At 40.0% G+C, this 19337-nt stretch overlaps 1 protein-coding gene across 1 annotated transcript in view; it reads right to left on the bottom strand.

The window, feature by feature from the left end:
* The window catches only part of LOC146482955 (gamma-aminobutyric acid type B receptor subunit 2-like), a 43305-nt gene that overhangs the window by 10573 nt on the left and 13395 nt on the right, over positions 1-19337 (bottom strand). The window contains exons 3-8 of the mRNA XM_085106599.1: positions 15075-15245; positions 14331-14432; positions 13848-13913; positions 12706-12903; positions 10866-11102; positions 1965-2028 (exon numbers count right to left, since the gene is read on the bottom strand). Coding sequence (XP_084962725.1) covers positions 1965-2028; positions 10866-11102; positions 12706-12903; positions 13848-13913; positions 14331-14432; positions 15075-15245 — 838 coding nt within the window. The remainder of the gene's footprint in view (positions 1-1964; positions 2029-10865; positions 11103-12705; positions 12904-13847; positions 13914-14330; positions 14433-15074; positions 15246-19337) is intronic.

The raw sequence follows: 19337 nt of genomic DNA, 5'->3' as shown, positions 1-19337 counted from the left end.
GGGATAGCTGGGCCCGGTTGCATAAACCATCTTAAGATAAGTTGGTGTTTTCTGCATGCGCAGTCGTTCCCTATACTCCAAAGGATTTTCTCACCTTCTTGATGTGTTCTCTATCATGAATAAACTGCCTTCAATCGAGTGGTCCAATAGAGCGATCGAGATATTCCTTCCGAGGGCAGGGAACGACTTCAAAAAACACCCATAATTATCTTAAGATGCTTTATACAACTGAGCCCTGGAATTGAAAACGTTTTTCTCGTTCATACAAATACGGCACCCTAATCACCAGGCCACGCCGCCTGACACCTACCATGTTTTCCCTTGTTGTGTTTAACTTACGTTTTGAAAATCACAAAACTAAGAAAAGGAAATTTGCAGTGAAGGAAGATCGACACGGACCATCAGGTTCTGATTGTGGCTCTCCAGTACAACTTCCAAAACTCAATGCAGCTTCAGCGACATCGTAGTGTTTTCTTGAATCACACAAATCTTGAAGAATGACTGAAATGACTATGGAACGCCATTTTCTCTCCACGTTGCTCAAGAAAGCCATTTCAACGTCAGCTGTCAGAAACCAGCGAATAGGAATTGAGTTACGAATTTAAAATCACGTGCGAATTTCGAAAGCTCTCAGTTTTTAAAAATGGCTGCACGTCTCGTGGTTCTGACAAATTACCGTTGTATTTATTTCAAACTGTCCAGCATCTTAGGAGGACGTTTCTTGTTTTTGGAGCTAGTGTATTCACTTATTCAGTATCTCATACATGCAAAGAACCGAACTATGTAGAATCTAGAGACAAAGCGATGGAAATCCGTGGCAGAAATAACAATCACGCCGTGTAACTTCATCGGGAAGAAATGATAGCGACAGGCAAAAACACGATACACCTAGCGTAAAAGAAGAGCATTGGACAAGAACTAAGGTACACCAGTGAGAGGTTTTGATCGCTTTAAATTCACGATTTTGTTCTGAAAAGTAAACTCTTTTCATCCTCTCCGCGATCGATGTTAAAACATTGAAGAACTTCATGCAGCCGCTCATTAAGTATGCAAAGCATCGCAGCTTTATTTTCAGGTAGGTTTATTAGTAAACTTTCAATTGATGCGTGGTTGGGTAAAATATTTTAATATCCTTTGTTGTTAGGTAGCTTTAGGTGTATTTCATGGAACATATAAAAAGTTGAGTTGATAGATTCGGCTTTAGTTTTGCTTGTTTCTTGCTAAGGGTTTGCAAACCGTTATTTGATGTCATTCCTGCATTCAGATACCGCAATTAATTACTTCGCGCCCATGCAGCAACTGTTTATTCCATCTGGTATTTTCACTTATCTACTGAATATTAGTTCAGGTAGTTCAATTTAAAAGTTCCGTCAACTGGGCGTAAAAACATCTAAAAGTTGATATGAAACAACTTAATTTTAATTTCCCGAAGTACAAATTTCAATTTCGCCAAGTACAGATTTTTATTTCGCAAAATATAAATTTCTATTTCTCAAAGTACAGATTTTCGTCTCTTTTCGTTCCCTTTCGTTTTCGCTAATAGCCACTGGGAACCAGTGTTGAAGTTGCAGAGCTTCGTACGCAAGGCAGAAGCTTCTAGTACAATTACACCTCCACAAATTTAAACAGTAGCCCAGTTCCGAATTGATAGCCAATTGATAGCACTAGGGCTCAAAACCGGGTTTTGGATCCAAGTTGGTTCTAGGCCCAAAACGTCAACTAACACTATAATTTTTCCATTGTGAATGACTGATTAAAGAAGGAAACGAATTCAAATGGTCACCAAGAGCGTTTTCCCTTTTTTTAGCTTTTTAATGCCGCAAACAAACATGTCTCATGTCGGTCCCTTCTCATGAGATATCATTTTGCTTTGGAACCTAACCAGAGGTTTCCTTTGGTTTGCGTTTCAGCCAAAGCGCTTACAATATAAATAACTAGAGACATTTCCTTGACTTTATACTTACTTTGTAACTGCTCAAGCTTCATAAAGCCCAGTCGATCACCGTTAGTTGTAAACTGCACTGGTCCCTGATAAAAACATGAATTATAGTTAAGGTCTGATTGTTACCACTGACGCAAGCACAAGCTTTGCACACCAGCACAAGAGTTCTTACAAATTCTTTCAAGCGGAAGTAGCCGTTCGCACATTTTGATCCTTGTTCTTGGAGCTTGTGTTTCTAACAGTGCATACCATTGTATGGACTCTTCTGTTGTGTTTTATTCGTCGAGTTAAAACCTGGGGTGAGGTGCATAAAATTTCGGTGAGGGTAAAAGGCGGAAAGAGTTTGCGGAATGGTATGTGGAATGGCGTGCGGAATGGCATAATTATGCGAAATACGATTTACGCGGGGAATAAATTACTGAAGAGCGCATCCGGTTTTCGGGCCAATTTTATAAGAGCAGCAGTTTTTCGATGTTGCGGACTATTACAGTCAACCCAGGTCACGCGTGAACGATATTTTTGAAATTTGAACGGAGTTTTAAAATTTACCTGTCAGTTTTGAAAATCGCCAACGAGATTTCAGAGTTCCCGTATAAATTTCCCTAGCTTATTGAAAATGAACGATTTATTCACTAAAACGCAACGAAAACTTAGGCAATACATTTCATGATTCTCGACCAGAACGTCGAGCAACGTTTTCATAACATAAACTCGGACCCAGTGTCCACTCATTGGAACTTAGTCTCCACTCATACACACGCAATGCGCCTTACACAAAATGAAACGCGGAATATAAATTTTCAGTTCGGAACATCCTCCCGCCCGATGCAGGGAGTGCATCACATGTAACTTGTCAACAAAGTTCAATAAAGTTCAACTAAAATGTTCAACAATGTCTCATCAAGTTCAATTAAGTTCAGCAGCTATATCAGCATCACAGGCTTCAAACAGGTGTAGCCGCTGCACTGGACGGCGAGTAACACTTCCGGATGAGGTCCGCAGGGTGACGGACCGGACAAGTCCATCGCGGCCTGTGTGGGTGTCTTCCACTCGTGCACGTGACCATTGACCCCGAGCTACACGATCCTCACTCACAAGGACCAAGTCACCTTTACGGATTTCACGACCAATCTTATACCATTTCTTGAGGGGTGTCAGGGATTTCAGATACTCTGCATGCCAACGCTTCCAAAATCCATTTACGAGCCTCTGGTGATACTGAAATCGTTTGGTGAGGGCTCTTGATGTCTGTTCTGAAACATGAGTGTCTTTAGTCGGACACACTTGAAGGTTTCTGCCAATCAGAATCTGTGCAGGGGTAATCACACTGTAGTCATCAGGGTCTGCACCCAGGTAAGTAAGAGGACGACTGTTCAGTTGTGCTTCAATTTCAGCCAAAATAGTAGTTAACTGCTCGGCATCTAACATTGCTTTGGCAAATAGTTTCTTCAATGGCGTCTTAACACTCTTTACAAGTCGCTCATAAAACCCACCCCACCATGGGGCCTTCTCCGCTATGAACTTCCACTGAATCTTCTTTTCGGACAAAGCACTCTGGGTTTGGTCTGATTCCAATACTCTCCAACATTGCTGTAGCTCCTTGTTAGCAGCCTTGAAAGTTTTTGCATTATCTGACCAAATAATGCTGCACATTCCTCTTCTTGCAATCATGCGTCTCAAAGCAAGGAGAAATCGCTCAGTCGTCATATTACACACCAACTCTAAGTGTACCGCACGGGTAACTGCACATGTAAATAAACAGATATAGACTTTATCACCACTGTCTTTCAAATACAAAGGACCAGCAAAGTCTAGTCCCACATTAGTGAACGGGGGCGCAGGCTTAATTCTGTCTTCAGGAAGTGGTGCCATCCGCTGACCAAAGGGCTTTGTTAGGTAATGGCGACATATTAGACAGTTCCTCAGTGTCTGACGGACAGTCGATCGTCCTTTGATCAACCAAAATTTCTGTCGCAAAACTGACAAAGTGTGTTCAACTCCAGCATGAAGCTCACGGCGGTGAACATCATCAATCAACAACTTAACAACAGGATTGTTGGAAGGCAAGATAATAGGATGCTTCTCCTCTTCTGGTAACAGTGACTTGAGAATTCTTCCTCCAACACGAAGAAAACCACTAGTAGGACACATAAACGGGTTCAAATTGGCCAGGTTGCTGTCCTTCACTGTACCATGCCGTTTACTTGACGTAATTTCTTCAGCAAAACTTGCTTCTTGTACATGAAAAATCAACCATTTTTCTGCATTTTGCATCTCTAAACCAGTTAAAGGGCTGTCAATCCTTTCCTCCTCTTTCACCCTTGAGTTTCTAACGAATCTTCTGATCCAAGCAACAGTTCTTAGCAAGCGACCGTACTTACTGAATCTTGTGAAGTCAATGAATGGCTCTTTGGGTTGCACAACACAACTGACACTAGCTTTACTCTTCCTCTCTGGGTCAACATTTTCCCTGGAAGGCTTTGACCTCAAATCCTCGGGCCAATCTTTTTCGGACTCTTGCAACCAAGAGGGTCCTTTCCACCACAAATGACTCTCTCTTAACTGACTTGCAGACAAACCTCGGGTAGGTAGATCCGCTGGATTCTGCGGTCCTGGACAGTACCTCCAAACACTGGGATCTAACAATGACTGAATTTCAATAACACGATTGGCAACAAATGGTTTCCACTGTGAGGCGGCTCCTCTGATCCAGTGTAAAGTTGAAGAATTGTCTGTCCAACAAACAATGCGGTTTATGGGACAATCGATTGCACCTTTGACATAGGTACAAAGTCTAGCAGTAATTACAGCAGCCATCAACTCTAAGCGCGGAAGTGTAATCTTCCTTACAGGAGCCACTCGGGTCTTGGACATTACAAGACTGGTAGATGCCTTTCCATCTTCACTAACAACTCTCAGATAAACTGCAGAGGCATAAGCAACTTCCGACGCATCACCAAATGCGTGTAACTCAACTTTAGGATTCTGACTTAATGACAAATCAGTGTAACATCTTGGAATGTGAACGTGTTCAAGTTCTGAAAGTTCTTGAACCCACTGATTCCATTTCAATGAGACTTCCATGGGAATTTCCTCATCCCATCCAACACCTTGGGTCCACAAACTTTGAAGAATCAATTTTGACCTCACTGAAAACGGTGCGATTAGACCAATCGGATCAAAAATCTTTGCTGCTAAAGACGCCACTTTTCTTTTTGTGTACACTGTCTCTGATCTGGACTTAACAATGTCCGCATCAATTGCAAAGACAAGGCTGTCAGTTATCGTATTCCACTTTAAACCTAATGCTTTTGTCATTGGATGTGCTTCTGCTAAATCACTCTCCAGGTTGACGAGACTAACTGCTGCTCTGTCCCTCTCAGGTAAAGAATCCATAAGCTCAGACGAATTGCTTGACCATTTTGTCAAATTAAAGGCAGCTTTCTGCATAAGCTCAGTTGCACTTTGCTGCAATTTCAGTGTTTCCTGCACATTGTCTCTCCCTGAAGCAAAGTCATCAACATAAGTGTTCCTTAAAATTTCACTTGATGCAACAGGGAATGTTCCTTTACACCTTTTCACATGCTCTTGAATAGTACCAATGGCAAGAAAAGGACTGGAAACAACTCCAAATGTGACCCTTGTCATTCTGTAAATCTTAGGCGTGGCCTTAGGGTCCAAATCTCTCCATAGATACCGGTGTGAATCCATGTCTTCCTCTTTTAACCGGATCTGTAAGAACATCTTCTCTATGTCACCCATGATAGCTACATGATTCTTTCGAAAACGCAGAATAATTCCAACTAAATCTGGCTGCAATGCTGGGCCTGGCTCTAAGCAGCTGTTCAGAGAGACACCATTGCTATCTTTAGCTGATGCATCAAACACCACTCTTGTCTTGGTTGTCTGCTTGTCTTCTCTAATGACCGCATGATGGGGAAGATAAAACACAGGACGCCCATCTGTCGGTGTAACTTCATCACAAGGTACTTCTTCAGCAACACCATTCTCAACATACTTGTTAATCGCTTCTCGGTATGACGTAGCTTTCATTGGCTCTTGGAGCAGCTTCTTTTCTAGATTGTACAACCTACTTTCCGCTTGCCGGTAATTATCTTTCAATGCAACACGATCTTTCTTCCACGGTAAGGATACTTCATAGCGACCATCATTGTACGTTAGAGTCTCTTTAAACTTCTTCAAGACCATATCTTCAACATGAGTAGTAGAAACTGAACTTTCAGCAGGTCTAACACCAATGGACTCCAAATCCCAGAACTTTTGAAGTGTTTCATTCAATTGTTCCTCAACACCAATTTGAACATTCATAGACACAGTGCATTCTCGGTCATGACCACCTGTTGGTCCACAGAAGACCCAACCCAAAGTTGTGCGAACTGCAACTGGTTCACTGGAACGTCCTCTTACAATGTCTCTTGTCACGAAGGAATAATAGAAATCCAAACCAATAAGCACATCAATCTCCTGTTCATCTCTAGGGAACTCTTCAGGAAATACTATGTTCCGAAGATGAGACCATCTTGCTGGATGAATATCCACAGCTTCAGCTGGCCGGCATATTACTGGTGTAGTAAGCGCTTCAATACACTGAGGCTGTCCAGATTTATCAACAGGTGCCACAGTAAATGTAATTCTCTTCCGCAAAGTGTTCTTGGTAGCCTCTCCTCCAAATCCAGAGACAACAATTTTGACACTCTTCCCGTTAAGACCAAGCTCATCAATTACACTCTGCCGAACAAACGATGTTTGAGAACCAGGATCAAAGAAACATCTCACAACTTTTGAACACCCATTCACTCCACACAAAATAGCTGGTACAGTCTGCAGAATCACCTTTCCACCCGAGCCCACTGCAACAGAATTTGCCACAACTGAAGATGACACAGGAGGACCTGATGAAGGGGATGGTAATTCAGGGACCGATTCCACCTTAACTTCTTCCAAGTGAGGTCGAGCTGAATCTTGATGCAGGAGACTGTGATGTCTACCTTGGCAGTGCTTGCATGGAGGCTTCTGGCACACTTCAGCTCTATGACCAGATTCAAGGCATCGGAAACACAGACCCTTAGACGTTGCCTTTCTGAACCTTTCTTTTACAGGCAATGACAGAAAACTGACACATGACTTCAAACCATGGTTTTTGGAGCAAATGACACACTTGCCCTCTTGCGTTGTCGCACATAATGCAGAGGTGGATGACCTTTGCGAGCGGTTAAACTTGAAACGATTTTCACGATTTCCAGGATTTTCCTTTGCTGGAGCTTTCGAATCAAGAGAAGGAGGTTGGGAAGACTCTTTAGCTCTAATCAGTTGTTCCAAGAAAGTGAACAGTGTTTTCACTTCTACACAGTCCTGCTTAGCTATTTCCTCACTGAGCTCCAGTTCCCATTTTTCCACAACTTCTTTAGGTAGCTTGTCCACGATAAGGGGCACCAGAACAGGAGCCAAAGTTTCAGATTTAAACTTTTCACCCATGGACTCGACAGAACGAACGTGACCTATCACTTCATCGTAAAATTTACGCATGGAGGCTGCATCATCACAGCTCAAACGTGGCAAATGGATCAAGGATCTTACATGTGCATCGAGGATTAACCTTGTATGCCCAAATCTTTCCTTCAGGATTTCCAAAACTGGCTGGTAATTCGCTTGTACCACTGCAAAACCTTTCACCGCTTCAGCAGCCGAACCCTTTAGCGATCTCATCAAATACTCTAACTTTTGGACATCTGCCAACGACGCATTGTCGACTACCGAAACTTTTATCGACTGATAATAGGGTTGCCAACTCAAAACATTGCCATCAAAGGTTGGTAGATTGATCTTGGGTAGCTTAACTTGTACTTGAGAAGACGACTGAGATACATGTGGGTTGCTTCCCGCCAATTTCACTTCTGGCAAATGTTTACTTGAAAGATAACTCGTCATTTTCGCCATGCTTTCAATCACACGCCCTTCATACTCATTGTGACTCTCACACTCGGCATCAATGTCAGCATCTTCCAACATCGTGCACATTGTGCCTTGCACTTCTTGCAAATCGCTCCATTTGCTTGCGATGTTATCTTTCAACACTTGAATTCGTGCATGATTATCTTGTTGTGACAGGGCTTCGTCGACTGACTTCACCGTGTCTGTTAAAGATTTTCTCAGAAACCTTCTCTTTTTCTTGACAGCTTCTAAATCTTTCGACATTTTCAAACACCGTTTAAAATTCCACTGCAAATCCACTGAAGTTCCACTCGATCAAGGTGCTGCAACACACGTGTTTTGGCGCCAATCGCCAAGATGCGAAAACCCACTTTTTCGCGGCAAGAAACAGAAGTCCAACACTCCTTTTCGCTTGACCGATCGTCGATACTGTTCATCCGACTCAAAGGACCATGAAAATGAACGATTTATTCACTAAAACGCAACGAAAACTTAGGCAATACATTTCATGATTCTCGACCAGAACGTCGAACAACGTTTTCATAACATAAACTCGGACCCAGTGTCCACTCATTGGAACTTAGTCTCCACTCATACACACGCAATGCGCCTTACACAAAATGAAACGCGGAATATAAATTTTCAGTTCGGAACACTTATTGACGGTATAAAGCTATGAATTTTTCTTTACATTCAAAATTGAATATTTCAAGAATAACAATTGTTCCCCAAGAATTTTGAATCTTTTTTTTCAGTTAATGCGTCTTTTTCGGAACGATTTCCAGAGAAATGTCCAACATTCCATTCACACGTCGGACCAGTTACAAAGAGAAATTCGAATGTTCATTTCACTCTTGGAAATACTGTTCACGCGTGATCTGGGTTGACTGTAAACAACCAAACAACAGATCGAGGATTAGAAAATATACACCTGGGATAGAACATGTCTGATCACTGGTTAGGAAGTGAGAGTGAAGAAATCGATGAAGTTTCGCATTCAAGGAACTAAGGATAAATTAAATTTCTAGTTGACAAAAAGATAGTGGCAGCGAGTAGCCTAGACAAAAAGCAACACCAGACTGAAGAAATAACATCAGTCCAAGGCCAAATTGTTGTTCATTTTCCTGCTCATGATAAATGAATCATCGAGCATACAGGGTATGAGAATTGATCTTTTACCGAGGGTTAAAAAAAAAAAGAAAAAAATGTTTGTTATTTGCCCTCGGTAAAGGATCAATCTTTGTCCTGAGAAGACTTCACGCTGCCACGTTATTTTTGTCAACCGAAGTCGCATGGAGTAAAGTGAACATGAAATTTAATTTACCACGGATTTACTCATAGTTCCTTGAATGCGAAAACTATAAACAGTTTTCATCGCTTTCTTTACCCTCACTTCTTCCAAATCAACAATCAGACGATCAAATCCTCGAATTGTTGTTAATATTTAGCAAGAGTCCGCAGCATCAAAAAAGCTGCTGCTCTCATAAAATTGGCGCGAAAACATGACGCGCTCTTCAGTTAATTTATTTCCCACGTAAATCGTATTTCGCATAATTATGCCATTCCGCACGCCATTCCACATACCATTCCGCAAACTCATTCAGCCTTTTACCCTCACCGATAAAATTTAACGTCGGGCGTAACTGCTAACGCCAGACCTTCATCACAGTCACGTCTGACAATAGCATTTACGCCCGGCGTTAAGTTTTATGCAACTCGTCCCAAGTCTTCTTGTATCAGCCACCAATGTGAGGAGTTTATTTCCTTTCAAATGATTTTGTGAGTGGAGTTACATGACCTTACATGAAAAGAGGGTGAAAGATAGCCACCGTTTTGAGATAAAAAGGTGCAATTTAATAGTCGTTTCGCTGGTTTAAAACTGTTTTCGAAGATCAGGTAAAAATTTAAACGGGAATATTTTCATAACACAAGAGCGGATTCGGTATTCGATTGTATCTGCCATCCTTATGCAAAAGTGTACCATTGCTGCGCATGTTGGACATTTCTTCCAAATGTTAAACACGTAAAGCCTTGGTCAAAATAGATGGTCAATGATAGTTAAAATTCGCTCACTCGTTTGTCCACGTATCAACTATCATGCATGCACTATCATCGACTATCGTCAACTATCATTCACGTTGAATGTGTTCAAATTCTTCATGATTGTTGATGATTTTACTTTTAAAGGTACTTTTTTCTACTTTTAAAGCTATTCACGGTCTGGCGCCCGTCTACATTAGCGAATTAATCTCAATTAAAGATGTATCATTAAGTAGATATTGCCTGCGTTCAACGAAGTCTTTGACGTTAAACTATCCTACATTGGTAGTCTCGCAAGACTCACGGAGACCGGTCATTCTTCGTGGCCGCCCCCAAATTATGGAACGAGTTTCCTAGTGAGATCAGGGACCTAAATTCAATTAATAAATTTAAGACGGCAATCAAGACTTATCTTTTTAGACAAGCCTTTTTATAGTATTTATACATTTAAATTTGCATTTACATTTGTATTTTTATATATTTGTATTATGATCATGTTGTAATGCGCAATTGAAAATTTATATTGATAATTGCGCAATAGAAATTAATAAAATTATTATTATTTTTTTTCCCGTTTGACCACGCGCATGATAGTTGATAATAGGGGATGATAGTCTTGACTATCATCAACTATCATCGACTATTCAGACCAGGGCTTAAGCGCAGTCAAGATTAATGGCATGGTGCTTTCCCGCCAAATAACGGCTTTTGTTCAGTAGTTCAGTTTGAAACGAAGAACAGGAATGTTTGATTTTTGTGTTAGTATCCCTCGCAAATTAATTCCTATACTGACCTGAGTTTTTTCCTTTATACCCCTCTATTGTAAGTACTGTATACCACGAAAAACTTGCGGGTGTCACCAAAAAAGAATTTTGCTCTATTTTATGGTTTAAAACCGGAAAAATAGTAAGGGCACCTGGCATAAGCTTACCGTAACACCAGTGAAATTTGTTTCGTTGATTTTGGTCTTAAAGTCTTCCGCTGTTTCTTTGGCAAAATAAGTGAAGTTTTCAATCGATAGGGACGGTTTAAATTCTCTGAAATATTCTTCCGTTCTATTCAAGGCAATTGCAATCGTCCAAACGGCATCGTATGCAAATCCAGCGTCTGTGGACTGTAGAGGTTTCCGTGTGATGTTTTGGTATCGAGAGCTGATCTGTTTGGGTGTCTAGAAAAAAGAAAAAAAAAGTTGCAAGCACTTTAGCTGCTAGTACCTCAGGGTCCAGTTGTTCAAACCTCGATTAAACTAATCCAGGATTAACGTGAACTTTCATTCTAGTTTAATGACTAATATTAAAAGTTCTGCCAAAGATTTTTGTCACTTAGTTTTGACTTGTCTTTAGCATGAGTTTAAAATTAGCTTTCAAAAACCACAGTATGACTGACTTTAAACGAGCGAGATAAAAACCTCGGTTAACGTCTAATCGTGGATTAGCATTAGTCGGCTTTCGAACAACCAGACCCAGCAGTTTAGAGGGCAATTTAACACGTCAAGCCGAGTGAAGCAACCTTCGTTATTGAATAAGTCTTTCGCCTCTACTCAGTTCTCCCCTTGCAGGTAGGTTCACTCGTCCGAACTTTTTTTGTTGGCTTCTTCGCTTCCTTCGTTCGCTATTTCGGCATATCGAGAAGTCAAAAGGCCTGATAGCACTCTAACATCCTACGTCGGCGCTTACACAGTGCTTTTATGTCTCCACTCCTCAGTTATTGAGCGTACTAGTTGCATTAAGGACGGTGCCTACTTTTGTTACTGCGCATACGTTCTGCGCATCTCTAGATACTTGGGTTTCCTATAGGTAGTGCCTACTAATACAGGGATATTTTGGCGCGGTTTAAAACTGTTCGGAGAAAGCAGAACTTAGCAAGTGCTTATGGCATTTTTAGAATAATTGTTGCTTCAGTAGAGAGATTAAGCACCACGTTTGCGGCGAACGGCGAACGACAGAAATGACCACGTGACCATGTTTACCCTTAATTGACCACTCACTGTTTTCAGTTTCTCAGAAAAATTGAGTATTTTTGGGTTAGCACCAAAGGCCAGAATTATCTTGCACTATTTTCATCTATGTACCCAGTTTTACAAGAAAACATAAACGCAAATCTCACGTTTGCCTTTTGCCGTAAACGTGGTGCTTAATCTCTCTATTATCTCTAAAAATGCGTGGTTACCCCCAATTTTCTTTTTGGATTTTAGTAGCCCTTGTTAAGGTCTGCTTTTCTCGCATAGTCATAAACCGCGCAAAAATACTTCCTTATTACTAGGCACCGTTCTTAAGGTGTAGTTCATGCGAAACGCAAAGAAGAATAGTTATCAAGTGAAATGGGGAGTGGGGCTAAAATTTGAGAGGACGTAACAGCTTCTGTGGCGCTTATAATAGCTGGTTGATAGTGATCATGATGTATCTTAGTGCTGCGCTAAGAGAAGTCAATGATGACGTCAATAATGATGATGATGGTGACAGTATGATGAAGGTTATGATTGCTACCATGGTGAAAAAGATGACTATTACTATGATAACGATGACAGATTATGATGATGAGGATGATGGCGATGATGATGATGATATTGATGATTTAGATACAATGGCTGTTCGCTATCAATAGATAGCCCCTAAAAATTCTATAATGCGATTACTTGTTAGTTAGAACGCCTAGCTACTGTTCCTTGGTGTGCGCAGCTAAAGAGGTAATGATTATTATTTTGCTCCTCCTGAATTTTGCAAGCCAATACATAGGTCAAATATATCGGTCGAAGACAATGGAAATCTTACCTGTCCTGACACAGTAACCATATTGTCAGGACTCATGTTCACACAGTCACAAGCTATGTATCCTCTAACAGCTTCATCCATCTCATCTTTGGTGCAAGTCACTAATTCCTCAGTTAATCTTATCCTCCACCAGTTCTTCTTATACCATCCTGGTATGATCCAGGCATAGCGAGCACCGTACAAGCCAGCGCGGTAAGCCTATAGAGAGAGGGGAACAACGGGAGGGTAAAATGAATGCAGAGTATAGGTAATAATCTGCCGTACCGAAAAGATGGCTACTGGTATATACCCATAAGTCTTGACGTACGAAAACCTTAAAAACGCTCAAAAAGACGCACAGAGAAGTGCTATTAACTTCAAACCTTCCATACACAATGTTGTTAGTACAGGGACCCATTTCGCAAAAAAAGACTTTCTAATTGATTTGCAAGGTATTGTGGTGAAATGTACAGACGACATTTTTTTCCGTACGGCGGTTCGAATGCGCACGCGCGTGGCTCATTCGAGGAGGCAATAGTGAGCCGAATTGGAGTGAATCGTACACGGTCATATGGTCATATTTTTCACTGTTACGCGACAGGGACTTTCCGTACGATTTGAAGTAGATGGATGATCTAGTGCACTATTGTACGTCGGAGGGTTATTTATGTATTGGGCCAAAGCTACTTCTTCTCTTTATATTACGTTGTACAATTCGTTTTCATTCGTTTTCAGTCTGTAAATAAATCTTAATTAAAGTCTGAATTTTCAAGTGGAAGTTACCGGGGCATTACTATCCTATTGTGGCACCGTTGCTGTGGTAAGCATGTTGGTGAATTTCAAAGCTACCGAGCAGTACTTGCCTGTGGTACTGTTTATTATGCTGTACATGCAAGGTGGTTCTAACTTTTGAGTCTGTGGATGAAATCCTAAAGTGTGACCATTCAAATGAAAGCTACTGAGCAGTACTTTCCTGTGGCACTGTTCATTATGCTGTACAAGGTGGTTCCAACTTCTGAGTCTGTGGATTTAATCCTAAAGTGTGACCATTCAAATGAAAGCTACTGAGCAGTACTTTCCTGTGGTACTGTTTATTATGCTGTACACTCTTAAGCCCCGTAGCCAAGTACGAATTTTAATATATCGAAATTGCTTTATTTTACCTGACAAAACACTTTTCTTGCACTCCTCTCATCAAAGTTTCCCAATATTATCCGTACATCTTTCTCCTGTGTTCATCAAAACAAACAAACAAAAACACAAGCAGGCCTTAAAAGTCACATACCGGACTGATTCCGCGCAGAAAGGGTCTATTGTTATTCAGTTTAATATGGCCCGGAGACCTAGGGCGCATTTTTGGGACATATTCTGTGTATTCTGAAAACGAAATGCACTGAAAAATCTACGTTGTATTTGTTGCCCCAACGAAAGATATCCTAAATGGCCAAAGTAAAAGAATCGTTAGTGTTTGGCGAAATATCCCTGACGCTCGATATCCCGGATCCTTTAGTCTCTAATGTCCCCTATACCTATAAATTAAAGCTTTTCTTCTTATCATATCTTGTATCCCGATAATATTTTGCCTTGCAAATATCCGGTATCCCGTTAACCCTTACAACCTACGTGTTGTATCAATGGAAACTTACCTTTAAGCTTTTCACTTGTGATGTGGGATCGTCGACAAATGTTTCGGATGTGAGAATCTTGATATTTGCTCTTGCAAGTTCTTCTTGTAAGTAAGCAGTAGTCTATAAGGTTAATATTCCATGTCAAGACAATTAGCTGTAACTCAACGCTGCCTCGCTAGTAGCTGCTAGTGAAACCGATCCAATTCTAGACTATTCAAAACGGGGTATAAAAATGGTCTAATACACTCCCAGTTTTTTTTTATAAGAACCTCTTTTATGAGAACGTCGAGGCTGAGATTAACCAAAATTTTATGAACGTATTAAGAACATTCGTCAGGGTGAGAGTCGATTAACAACGTTTTTATTTTGCTAATATCCTAATATGCCTGGCTAATATGTATTACGAACATTCGTCAGGCTGAGAGTCGATTAAGAACGTTTTTATTTTGCTAATATGCTAATATACACATGTAAACCAAAACCAAAATACTTAAGGGCATGTTTTGTATAACATCAATGGTGACACACATCTCGGTTTGTCATAATCAGCAGTTCTTGATCCGGCAATATCTCAGCAGGCAATGCACTTTGATACGTTTCTTGGGCACGTCCGCATTGATTTAACATGGCGTATACCGTGCGTTTTCAGCTTCAAATCGCCAAAAAATATAAGAACGTCAGCCTCAGCTCCAAAATTAGACCTTTTTTTAAAAAAAAAAAAAAAAAAAACAAACAGAGTGTAACAAACTTATTTGAACGTACCTCGGAATGAACTGTGTCGGTCTTTCCTATCAGTCCGACTTGTTTCCAGTTGAATTTCTTCAGCAGGGCAATACGAGCTTTATTGCATGCCGCATCGGATGGTATTGTTCTAAAGAACAAGGGATAGTCATCCCTCTTTAGCAAGGCCGGGGACGTTGAACCGTATGATACCTGTGGAAAAGATGTGAATAATTAGTTTCGACAATTAATGACTGAAGTGACGAGGAAATTACATCCAGAGTTAATTTTAACAAAACAGGAACAGAGTAAAACCGTCTGGGATTGAAAGTAACTAATTTAGAAAAGCAACTGAAATGGAATGATTTTGTAGAATAGTATTAAATGATTGAAGTTAAGTTGACAGAAATGGACACGAACTTCTGGATTCCTTGAAAATATCTTAAATTTTCGGGTAAAATTAATATTGCTGTAGTTAATAAGTTTCACTCCAGGATCCTTTTTTGACAAAGACTGTAATAATTGATGAAACCAGAGATCATATTTCCTCGTGGCCGAAGGCCCAGGATGTTCATTCATGTATTTCGAATTTTTTGTCTAGTTTTTACAGGGATATACACAAACAAGAAATCGCAGCGGTTAAAACTTCATCTTGGACGCAAGGACGCAAGACTACCAACTACGAATTTGGCCATTTTGCCCTTTAAACATTTACATGGCGTCCTGCACCATGACCAGAGCAAGCCAGTCGGAAAATATCACAGAAACTGTCCAAGTTACAAGTTCAGTCGGTTAAAAGCTAATAAATAGACTGATTCTATCAGCCATGAGAAACAGGGATGCTAGCCTGGGCCTCCAAATTGCGTGGCAAGCTACAGCTATCGATAAACGATCAACGTCTCCGCAGTGTCTCCGGCTCTATGAAATTCAACACGCTGCAACACTACATCTGCCGTTCGACTGTGCCGGGTGAGAAACTGTTTGAAGGGTATAAACTACAGTTTCATACACAGTGAAGACGCGCGAGGCGCAAGCATCTGCATGGTTCTGAACCCCTCAATGTTGAGTACAACAATCCTTGGTTTTAAAGTCTGGTATCAACGTGACAAGCATAGAGAAGTATTCCAGCTAGTGTGAAGGAAATTGCTGCAACTTGCATGGTGCCCTCAGCAACATTGAATTGCAACCCTGGAGCTAGGCCTTTACTGGTAAGTGTATGACGCTTTTGTATTTATATATTGCATGACTTGTATGTGTGTAGCCCAAGAAAGACAGCGGAAGGTGGGAGTTTGGGGGGGGGGGGGGGGGGAGGGGTAGTTAGCTAAGGTGTTTGAAATCCCGGGAGATTCTGTAAAATTTGGATTGGCCTGGGGAATTCTGGTCACAAATGTTTCGAGAATTCAAGGGAAGACGCTTGTAAGATATGATTAACTGCAAATCTTTGTGTTGCTGTTGGAAATCTACTGTAGTTTCATTGCTGGTTCTTGAAAGGTTACATCTTAGAGAATAATTATGAAGTGAGCTCTTTCAGTTGATGGACATGGTAGCATGGAATTTTTTTTTTTATTACGAAAGAGACATTTATATGAAGAGAGAGGCGTTCATGTCGTTTGTTAAAGTAAGGACGCTTATTTGCAAAACCTTGTCTAACAGGGGGTGCTAACTACGAGGAAAGTGAGCCACACAAAAGTTGAGGGCTTCAGCCTCGTCACTTTTTGTCCGGGCTCTAACGGTAGTAGAGAGGCTTCAGGTTTCGGGCTGTACAGCAAGAATTTGAGGCTTGGTTGAAAGACTTTGAAACCCTCGACTGGGTTGTTGGAAAGTCGATTAACGCTAAAAATCTACGATTAAAAGTTAATCGAGGTTTTCATCTCGCTCTTTAAAAGTGGTTTTAAAGGCTAATTTCAAGCTAAAAGTAAAGAAAAGTCTAAGTCAAAACTGAGAGCCAAAAATCATTTTGAAGAGTCTTTATTGATTAGTAATTAAACTCGAGTCAAAGCTCGAATCAAAATTAATCCAGGATTAGCTTAATCGGGCCTTGAACAACTGGGCCCTGATGACGAGTCGATTACCGAGCTTCAGCGTCAGTTGGGTGATTTAAATGTAGCCTGCGTTATATAGCACTGAAGTGTTCTATGGGGTCACTTTTTGACCTTGCGAAAGCTAGTAGTTAAGCGAAATATTCTCAATTTCTTGCTGTTGATTAGCAAAACTTCAGGGAAGAGCTTGCTAGAAAGGCTTATGAAAATAACAAAAAAAAACTAAACTGACTTCGACTGAGTACTTAAAAGTTGTTAGCGTAATGGTTTATATCTTAAATCACTTTTCATCGCATTTATAAGCTGGAAATGTGGTTTTAATGTTTTATGCCGGCATTGACAATTTACCGTGGTAGACTGAACTACAATCTGTCAGCTGTGCAATTACAGGAAAAGAAATGTCGACATTTTTGATAGTTTATTTGCTTTCCAGTCATAAATGCACCTTAAAGTAAACCTGACAAAAGTAAGCCTAATAATATATTACCAATTTCCCTCAAATCGGAGTTTCAGTCAGAATTTAGGGGAAAAAATAAGTACTATTTTTTCTTGTGAGAAATACAAAAAGGAACTGTTTTTTTGTTTTGTATTGTTAAAATGACATTGATTTTCTTAAAGTTGAAAGCATGGAAATTATCCGTCCAATAACTGAAAATTATACGTCGTCAAGACGGAATGAATAATTTGCACTGCGCACATGTATTATCTCAAGCGGCTGTCATGGCAAAAAGTAGACGATGTTTTGTGACAATGAATCACTGTACACCGAAAATGTGCTCTAATGGTCATTTAACTGCCAGGTCCCTCCCGTTTTACTTTGCTAAAGATGTTCAAACAAACGAACTTAAAATTACGATCTTTTCAGATTGTTTTGTAATAAAACAATCCAAATTACAGTAGACGAATAGTTTTGCTGCTTCGCCGAATTTCGAAAATTTAATCGAGATATACATTACTATTATTACTACAAAGACAATTTACGCAACCCGCGTATAGCATTAGTTAATCTTGGCGGGTATTGGTGATAGACAAAAATTAAGACTACAATATCGGCACTACAATGTAAGACTGTGACATGTAGTTGTAAACGAAACACATAGCTATAAGGTACAATAATTAGTAATAAACAAAAATTAAGTATTAAAGCTAAAAGACTATACAATATTGCTACAATATCACTACAATATAAGACTAAGACACGCAATTTTAACTCACAAAACCCTAACATTCGTTTCCACTTCCCACAGACTCAGCATCACAGTTTCTTTAGAAGCTAACCCCTTATCTTTGAAATACAGGCCAACAGCGTAAGGCTCAATATATTTTTTTCCCCGAGCGTTTTGCAATGCATGACTTATGTGCTTGCGTTTGTTGTTGATTCATGTTGATTCGTTAGTGACGATTAAGTTTTAACGACAGCCTCTTCCGACCTACAGAAGCTTAGTTTTTATTTAAAATACTATACCAGTTTTAGTGTACTAGATTTTTTTGGTATCAAGGGCGCCTAGATTCTAGCTCGGATTGCAACTTAAAAACAAGGGACCATTTTTTTTTCAATTCTGGCCTCCTTTGTGTCTTTAAAAAATAGCTCAAAGCTGATTAGGGATTGTTCTCCCTTTGATAAAACCACTTGATACAAGTCCTTTTTTTAGGAGAAAACTCTTAGTTTATTGTATTTTGCGTCCGGCTGGACCATTTAACTGAAGTGTTTAATACATGAATCGACTTTTTTGGCCGAGGTTAAGTTAAATAGAATCGCTAGGCACAGGGAAAATGATAAATTTTATCTATTCACGATGGTAAATTATATCTCCTCACAATTTTTACTTAATCGCTTAGCCTTGTGTAGTTTATTAAGCTTTTTGCATTTATACATAGTCGTACATATTTAATAGTTATACATAGTCGTACATATCTAATAGTCGTACATATTTAATAGTTTTTAGATTTACTCCCATATTACTCGTATTCATTGTTAAGTTATATACAAACAGCATTTTTAATTTGTATTTTGGAGAGTTATCTTTGCTCGATTTCCCTCAAAATCCAATGTCAAAACGTTTTCGAGGCGGACGTTGAGATTTCCGAATGAGAGGCAAATGTAAAGAGAGATTTATTTTAAAAATAAGAAGTAATACACAAAAGGAAAACGAAAGGAAAATACGGAGTACATTTCTTGAAAAGTTTGGTGCTTTAGAATTCAAATAGATTCAGCATATCTTTTGTTCCATTCTTGCAGACCCTTTTGTTGATACGCAAACAGAGT

This window comes from Pavona decussata, unplaced genomic scaffold (genome assembly GCF_977016875.1).
Source record: "Pavona decussata unplaced genomic scaffold, jaPavDecu1.1 SCAFFOLD_41, whole genome shotgun sequence".
NCBI classification, from domain to species: domain Eukaryota; kingdom Metazoa; phylum Cnidaria; class Anthozoa; order Scleractinia; family Agariciidae; genus Pavona; species Pavona decussata.
Note: the sequence above shows the minus strand (reverse complement) of the source record. Positions and strands in the feature narration are given on the sequence as shown.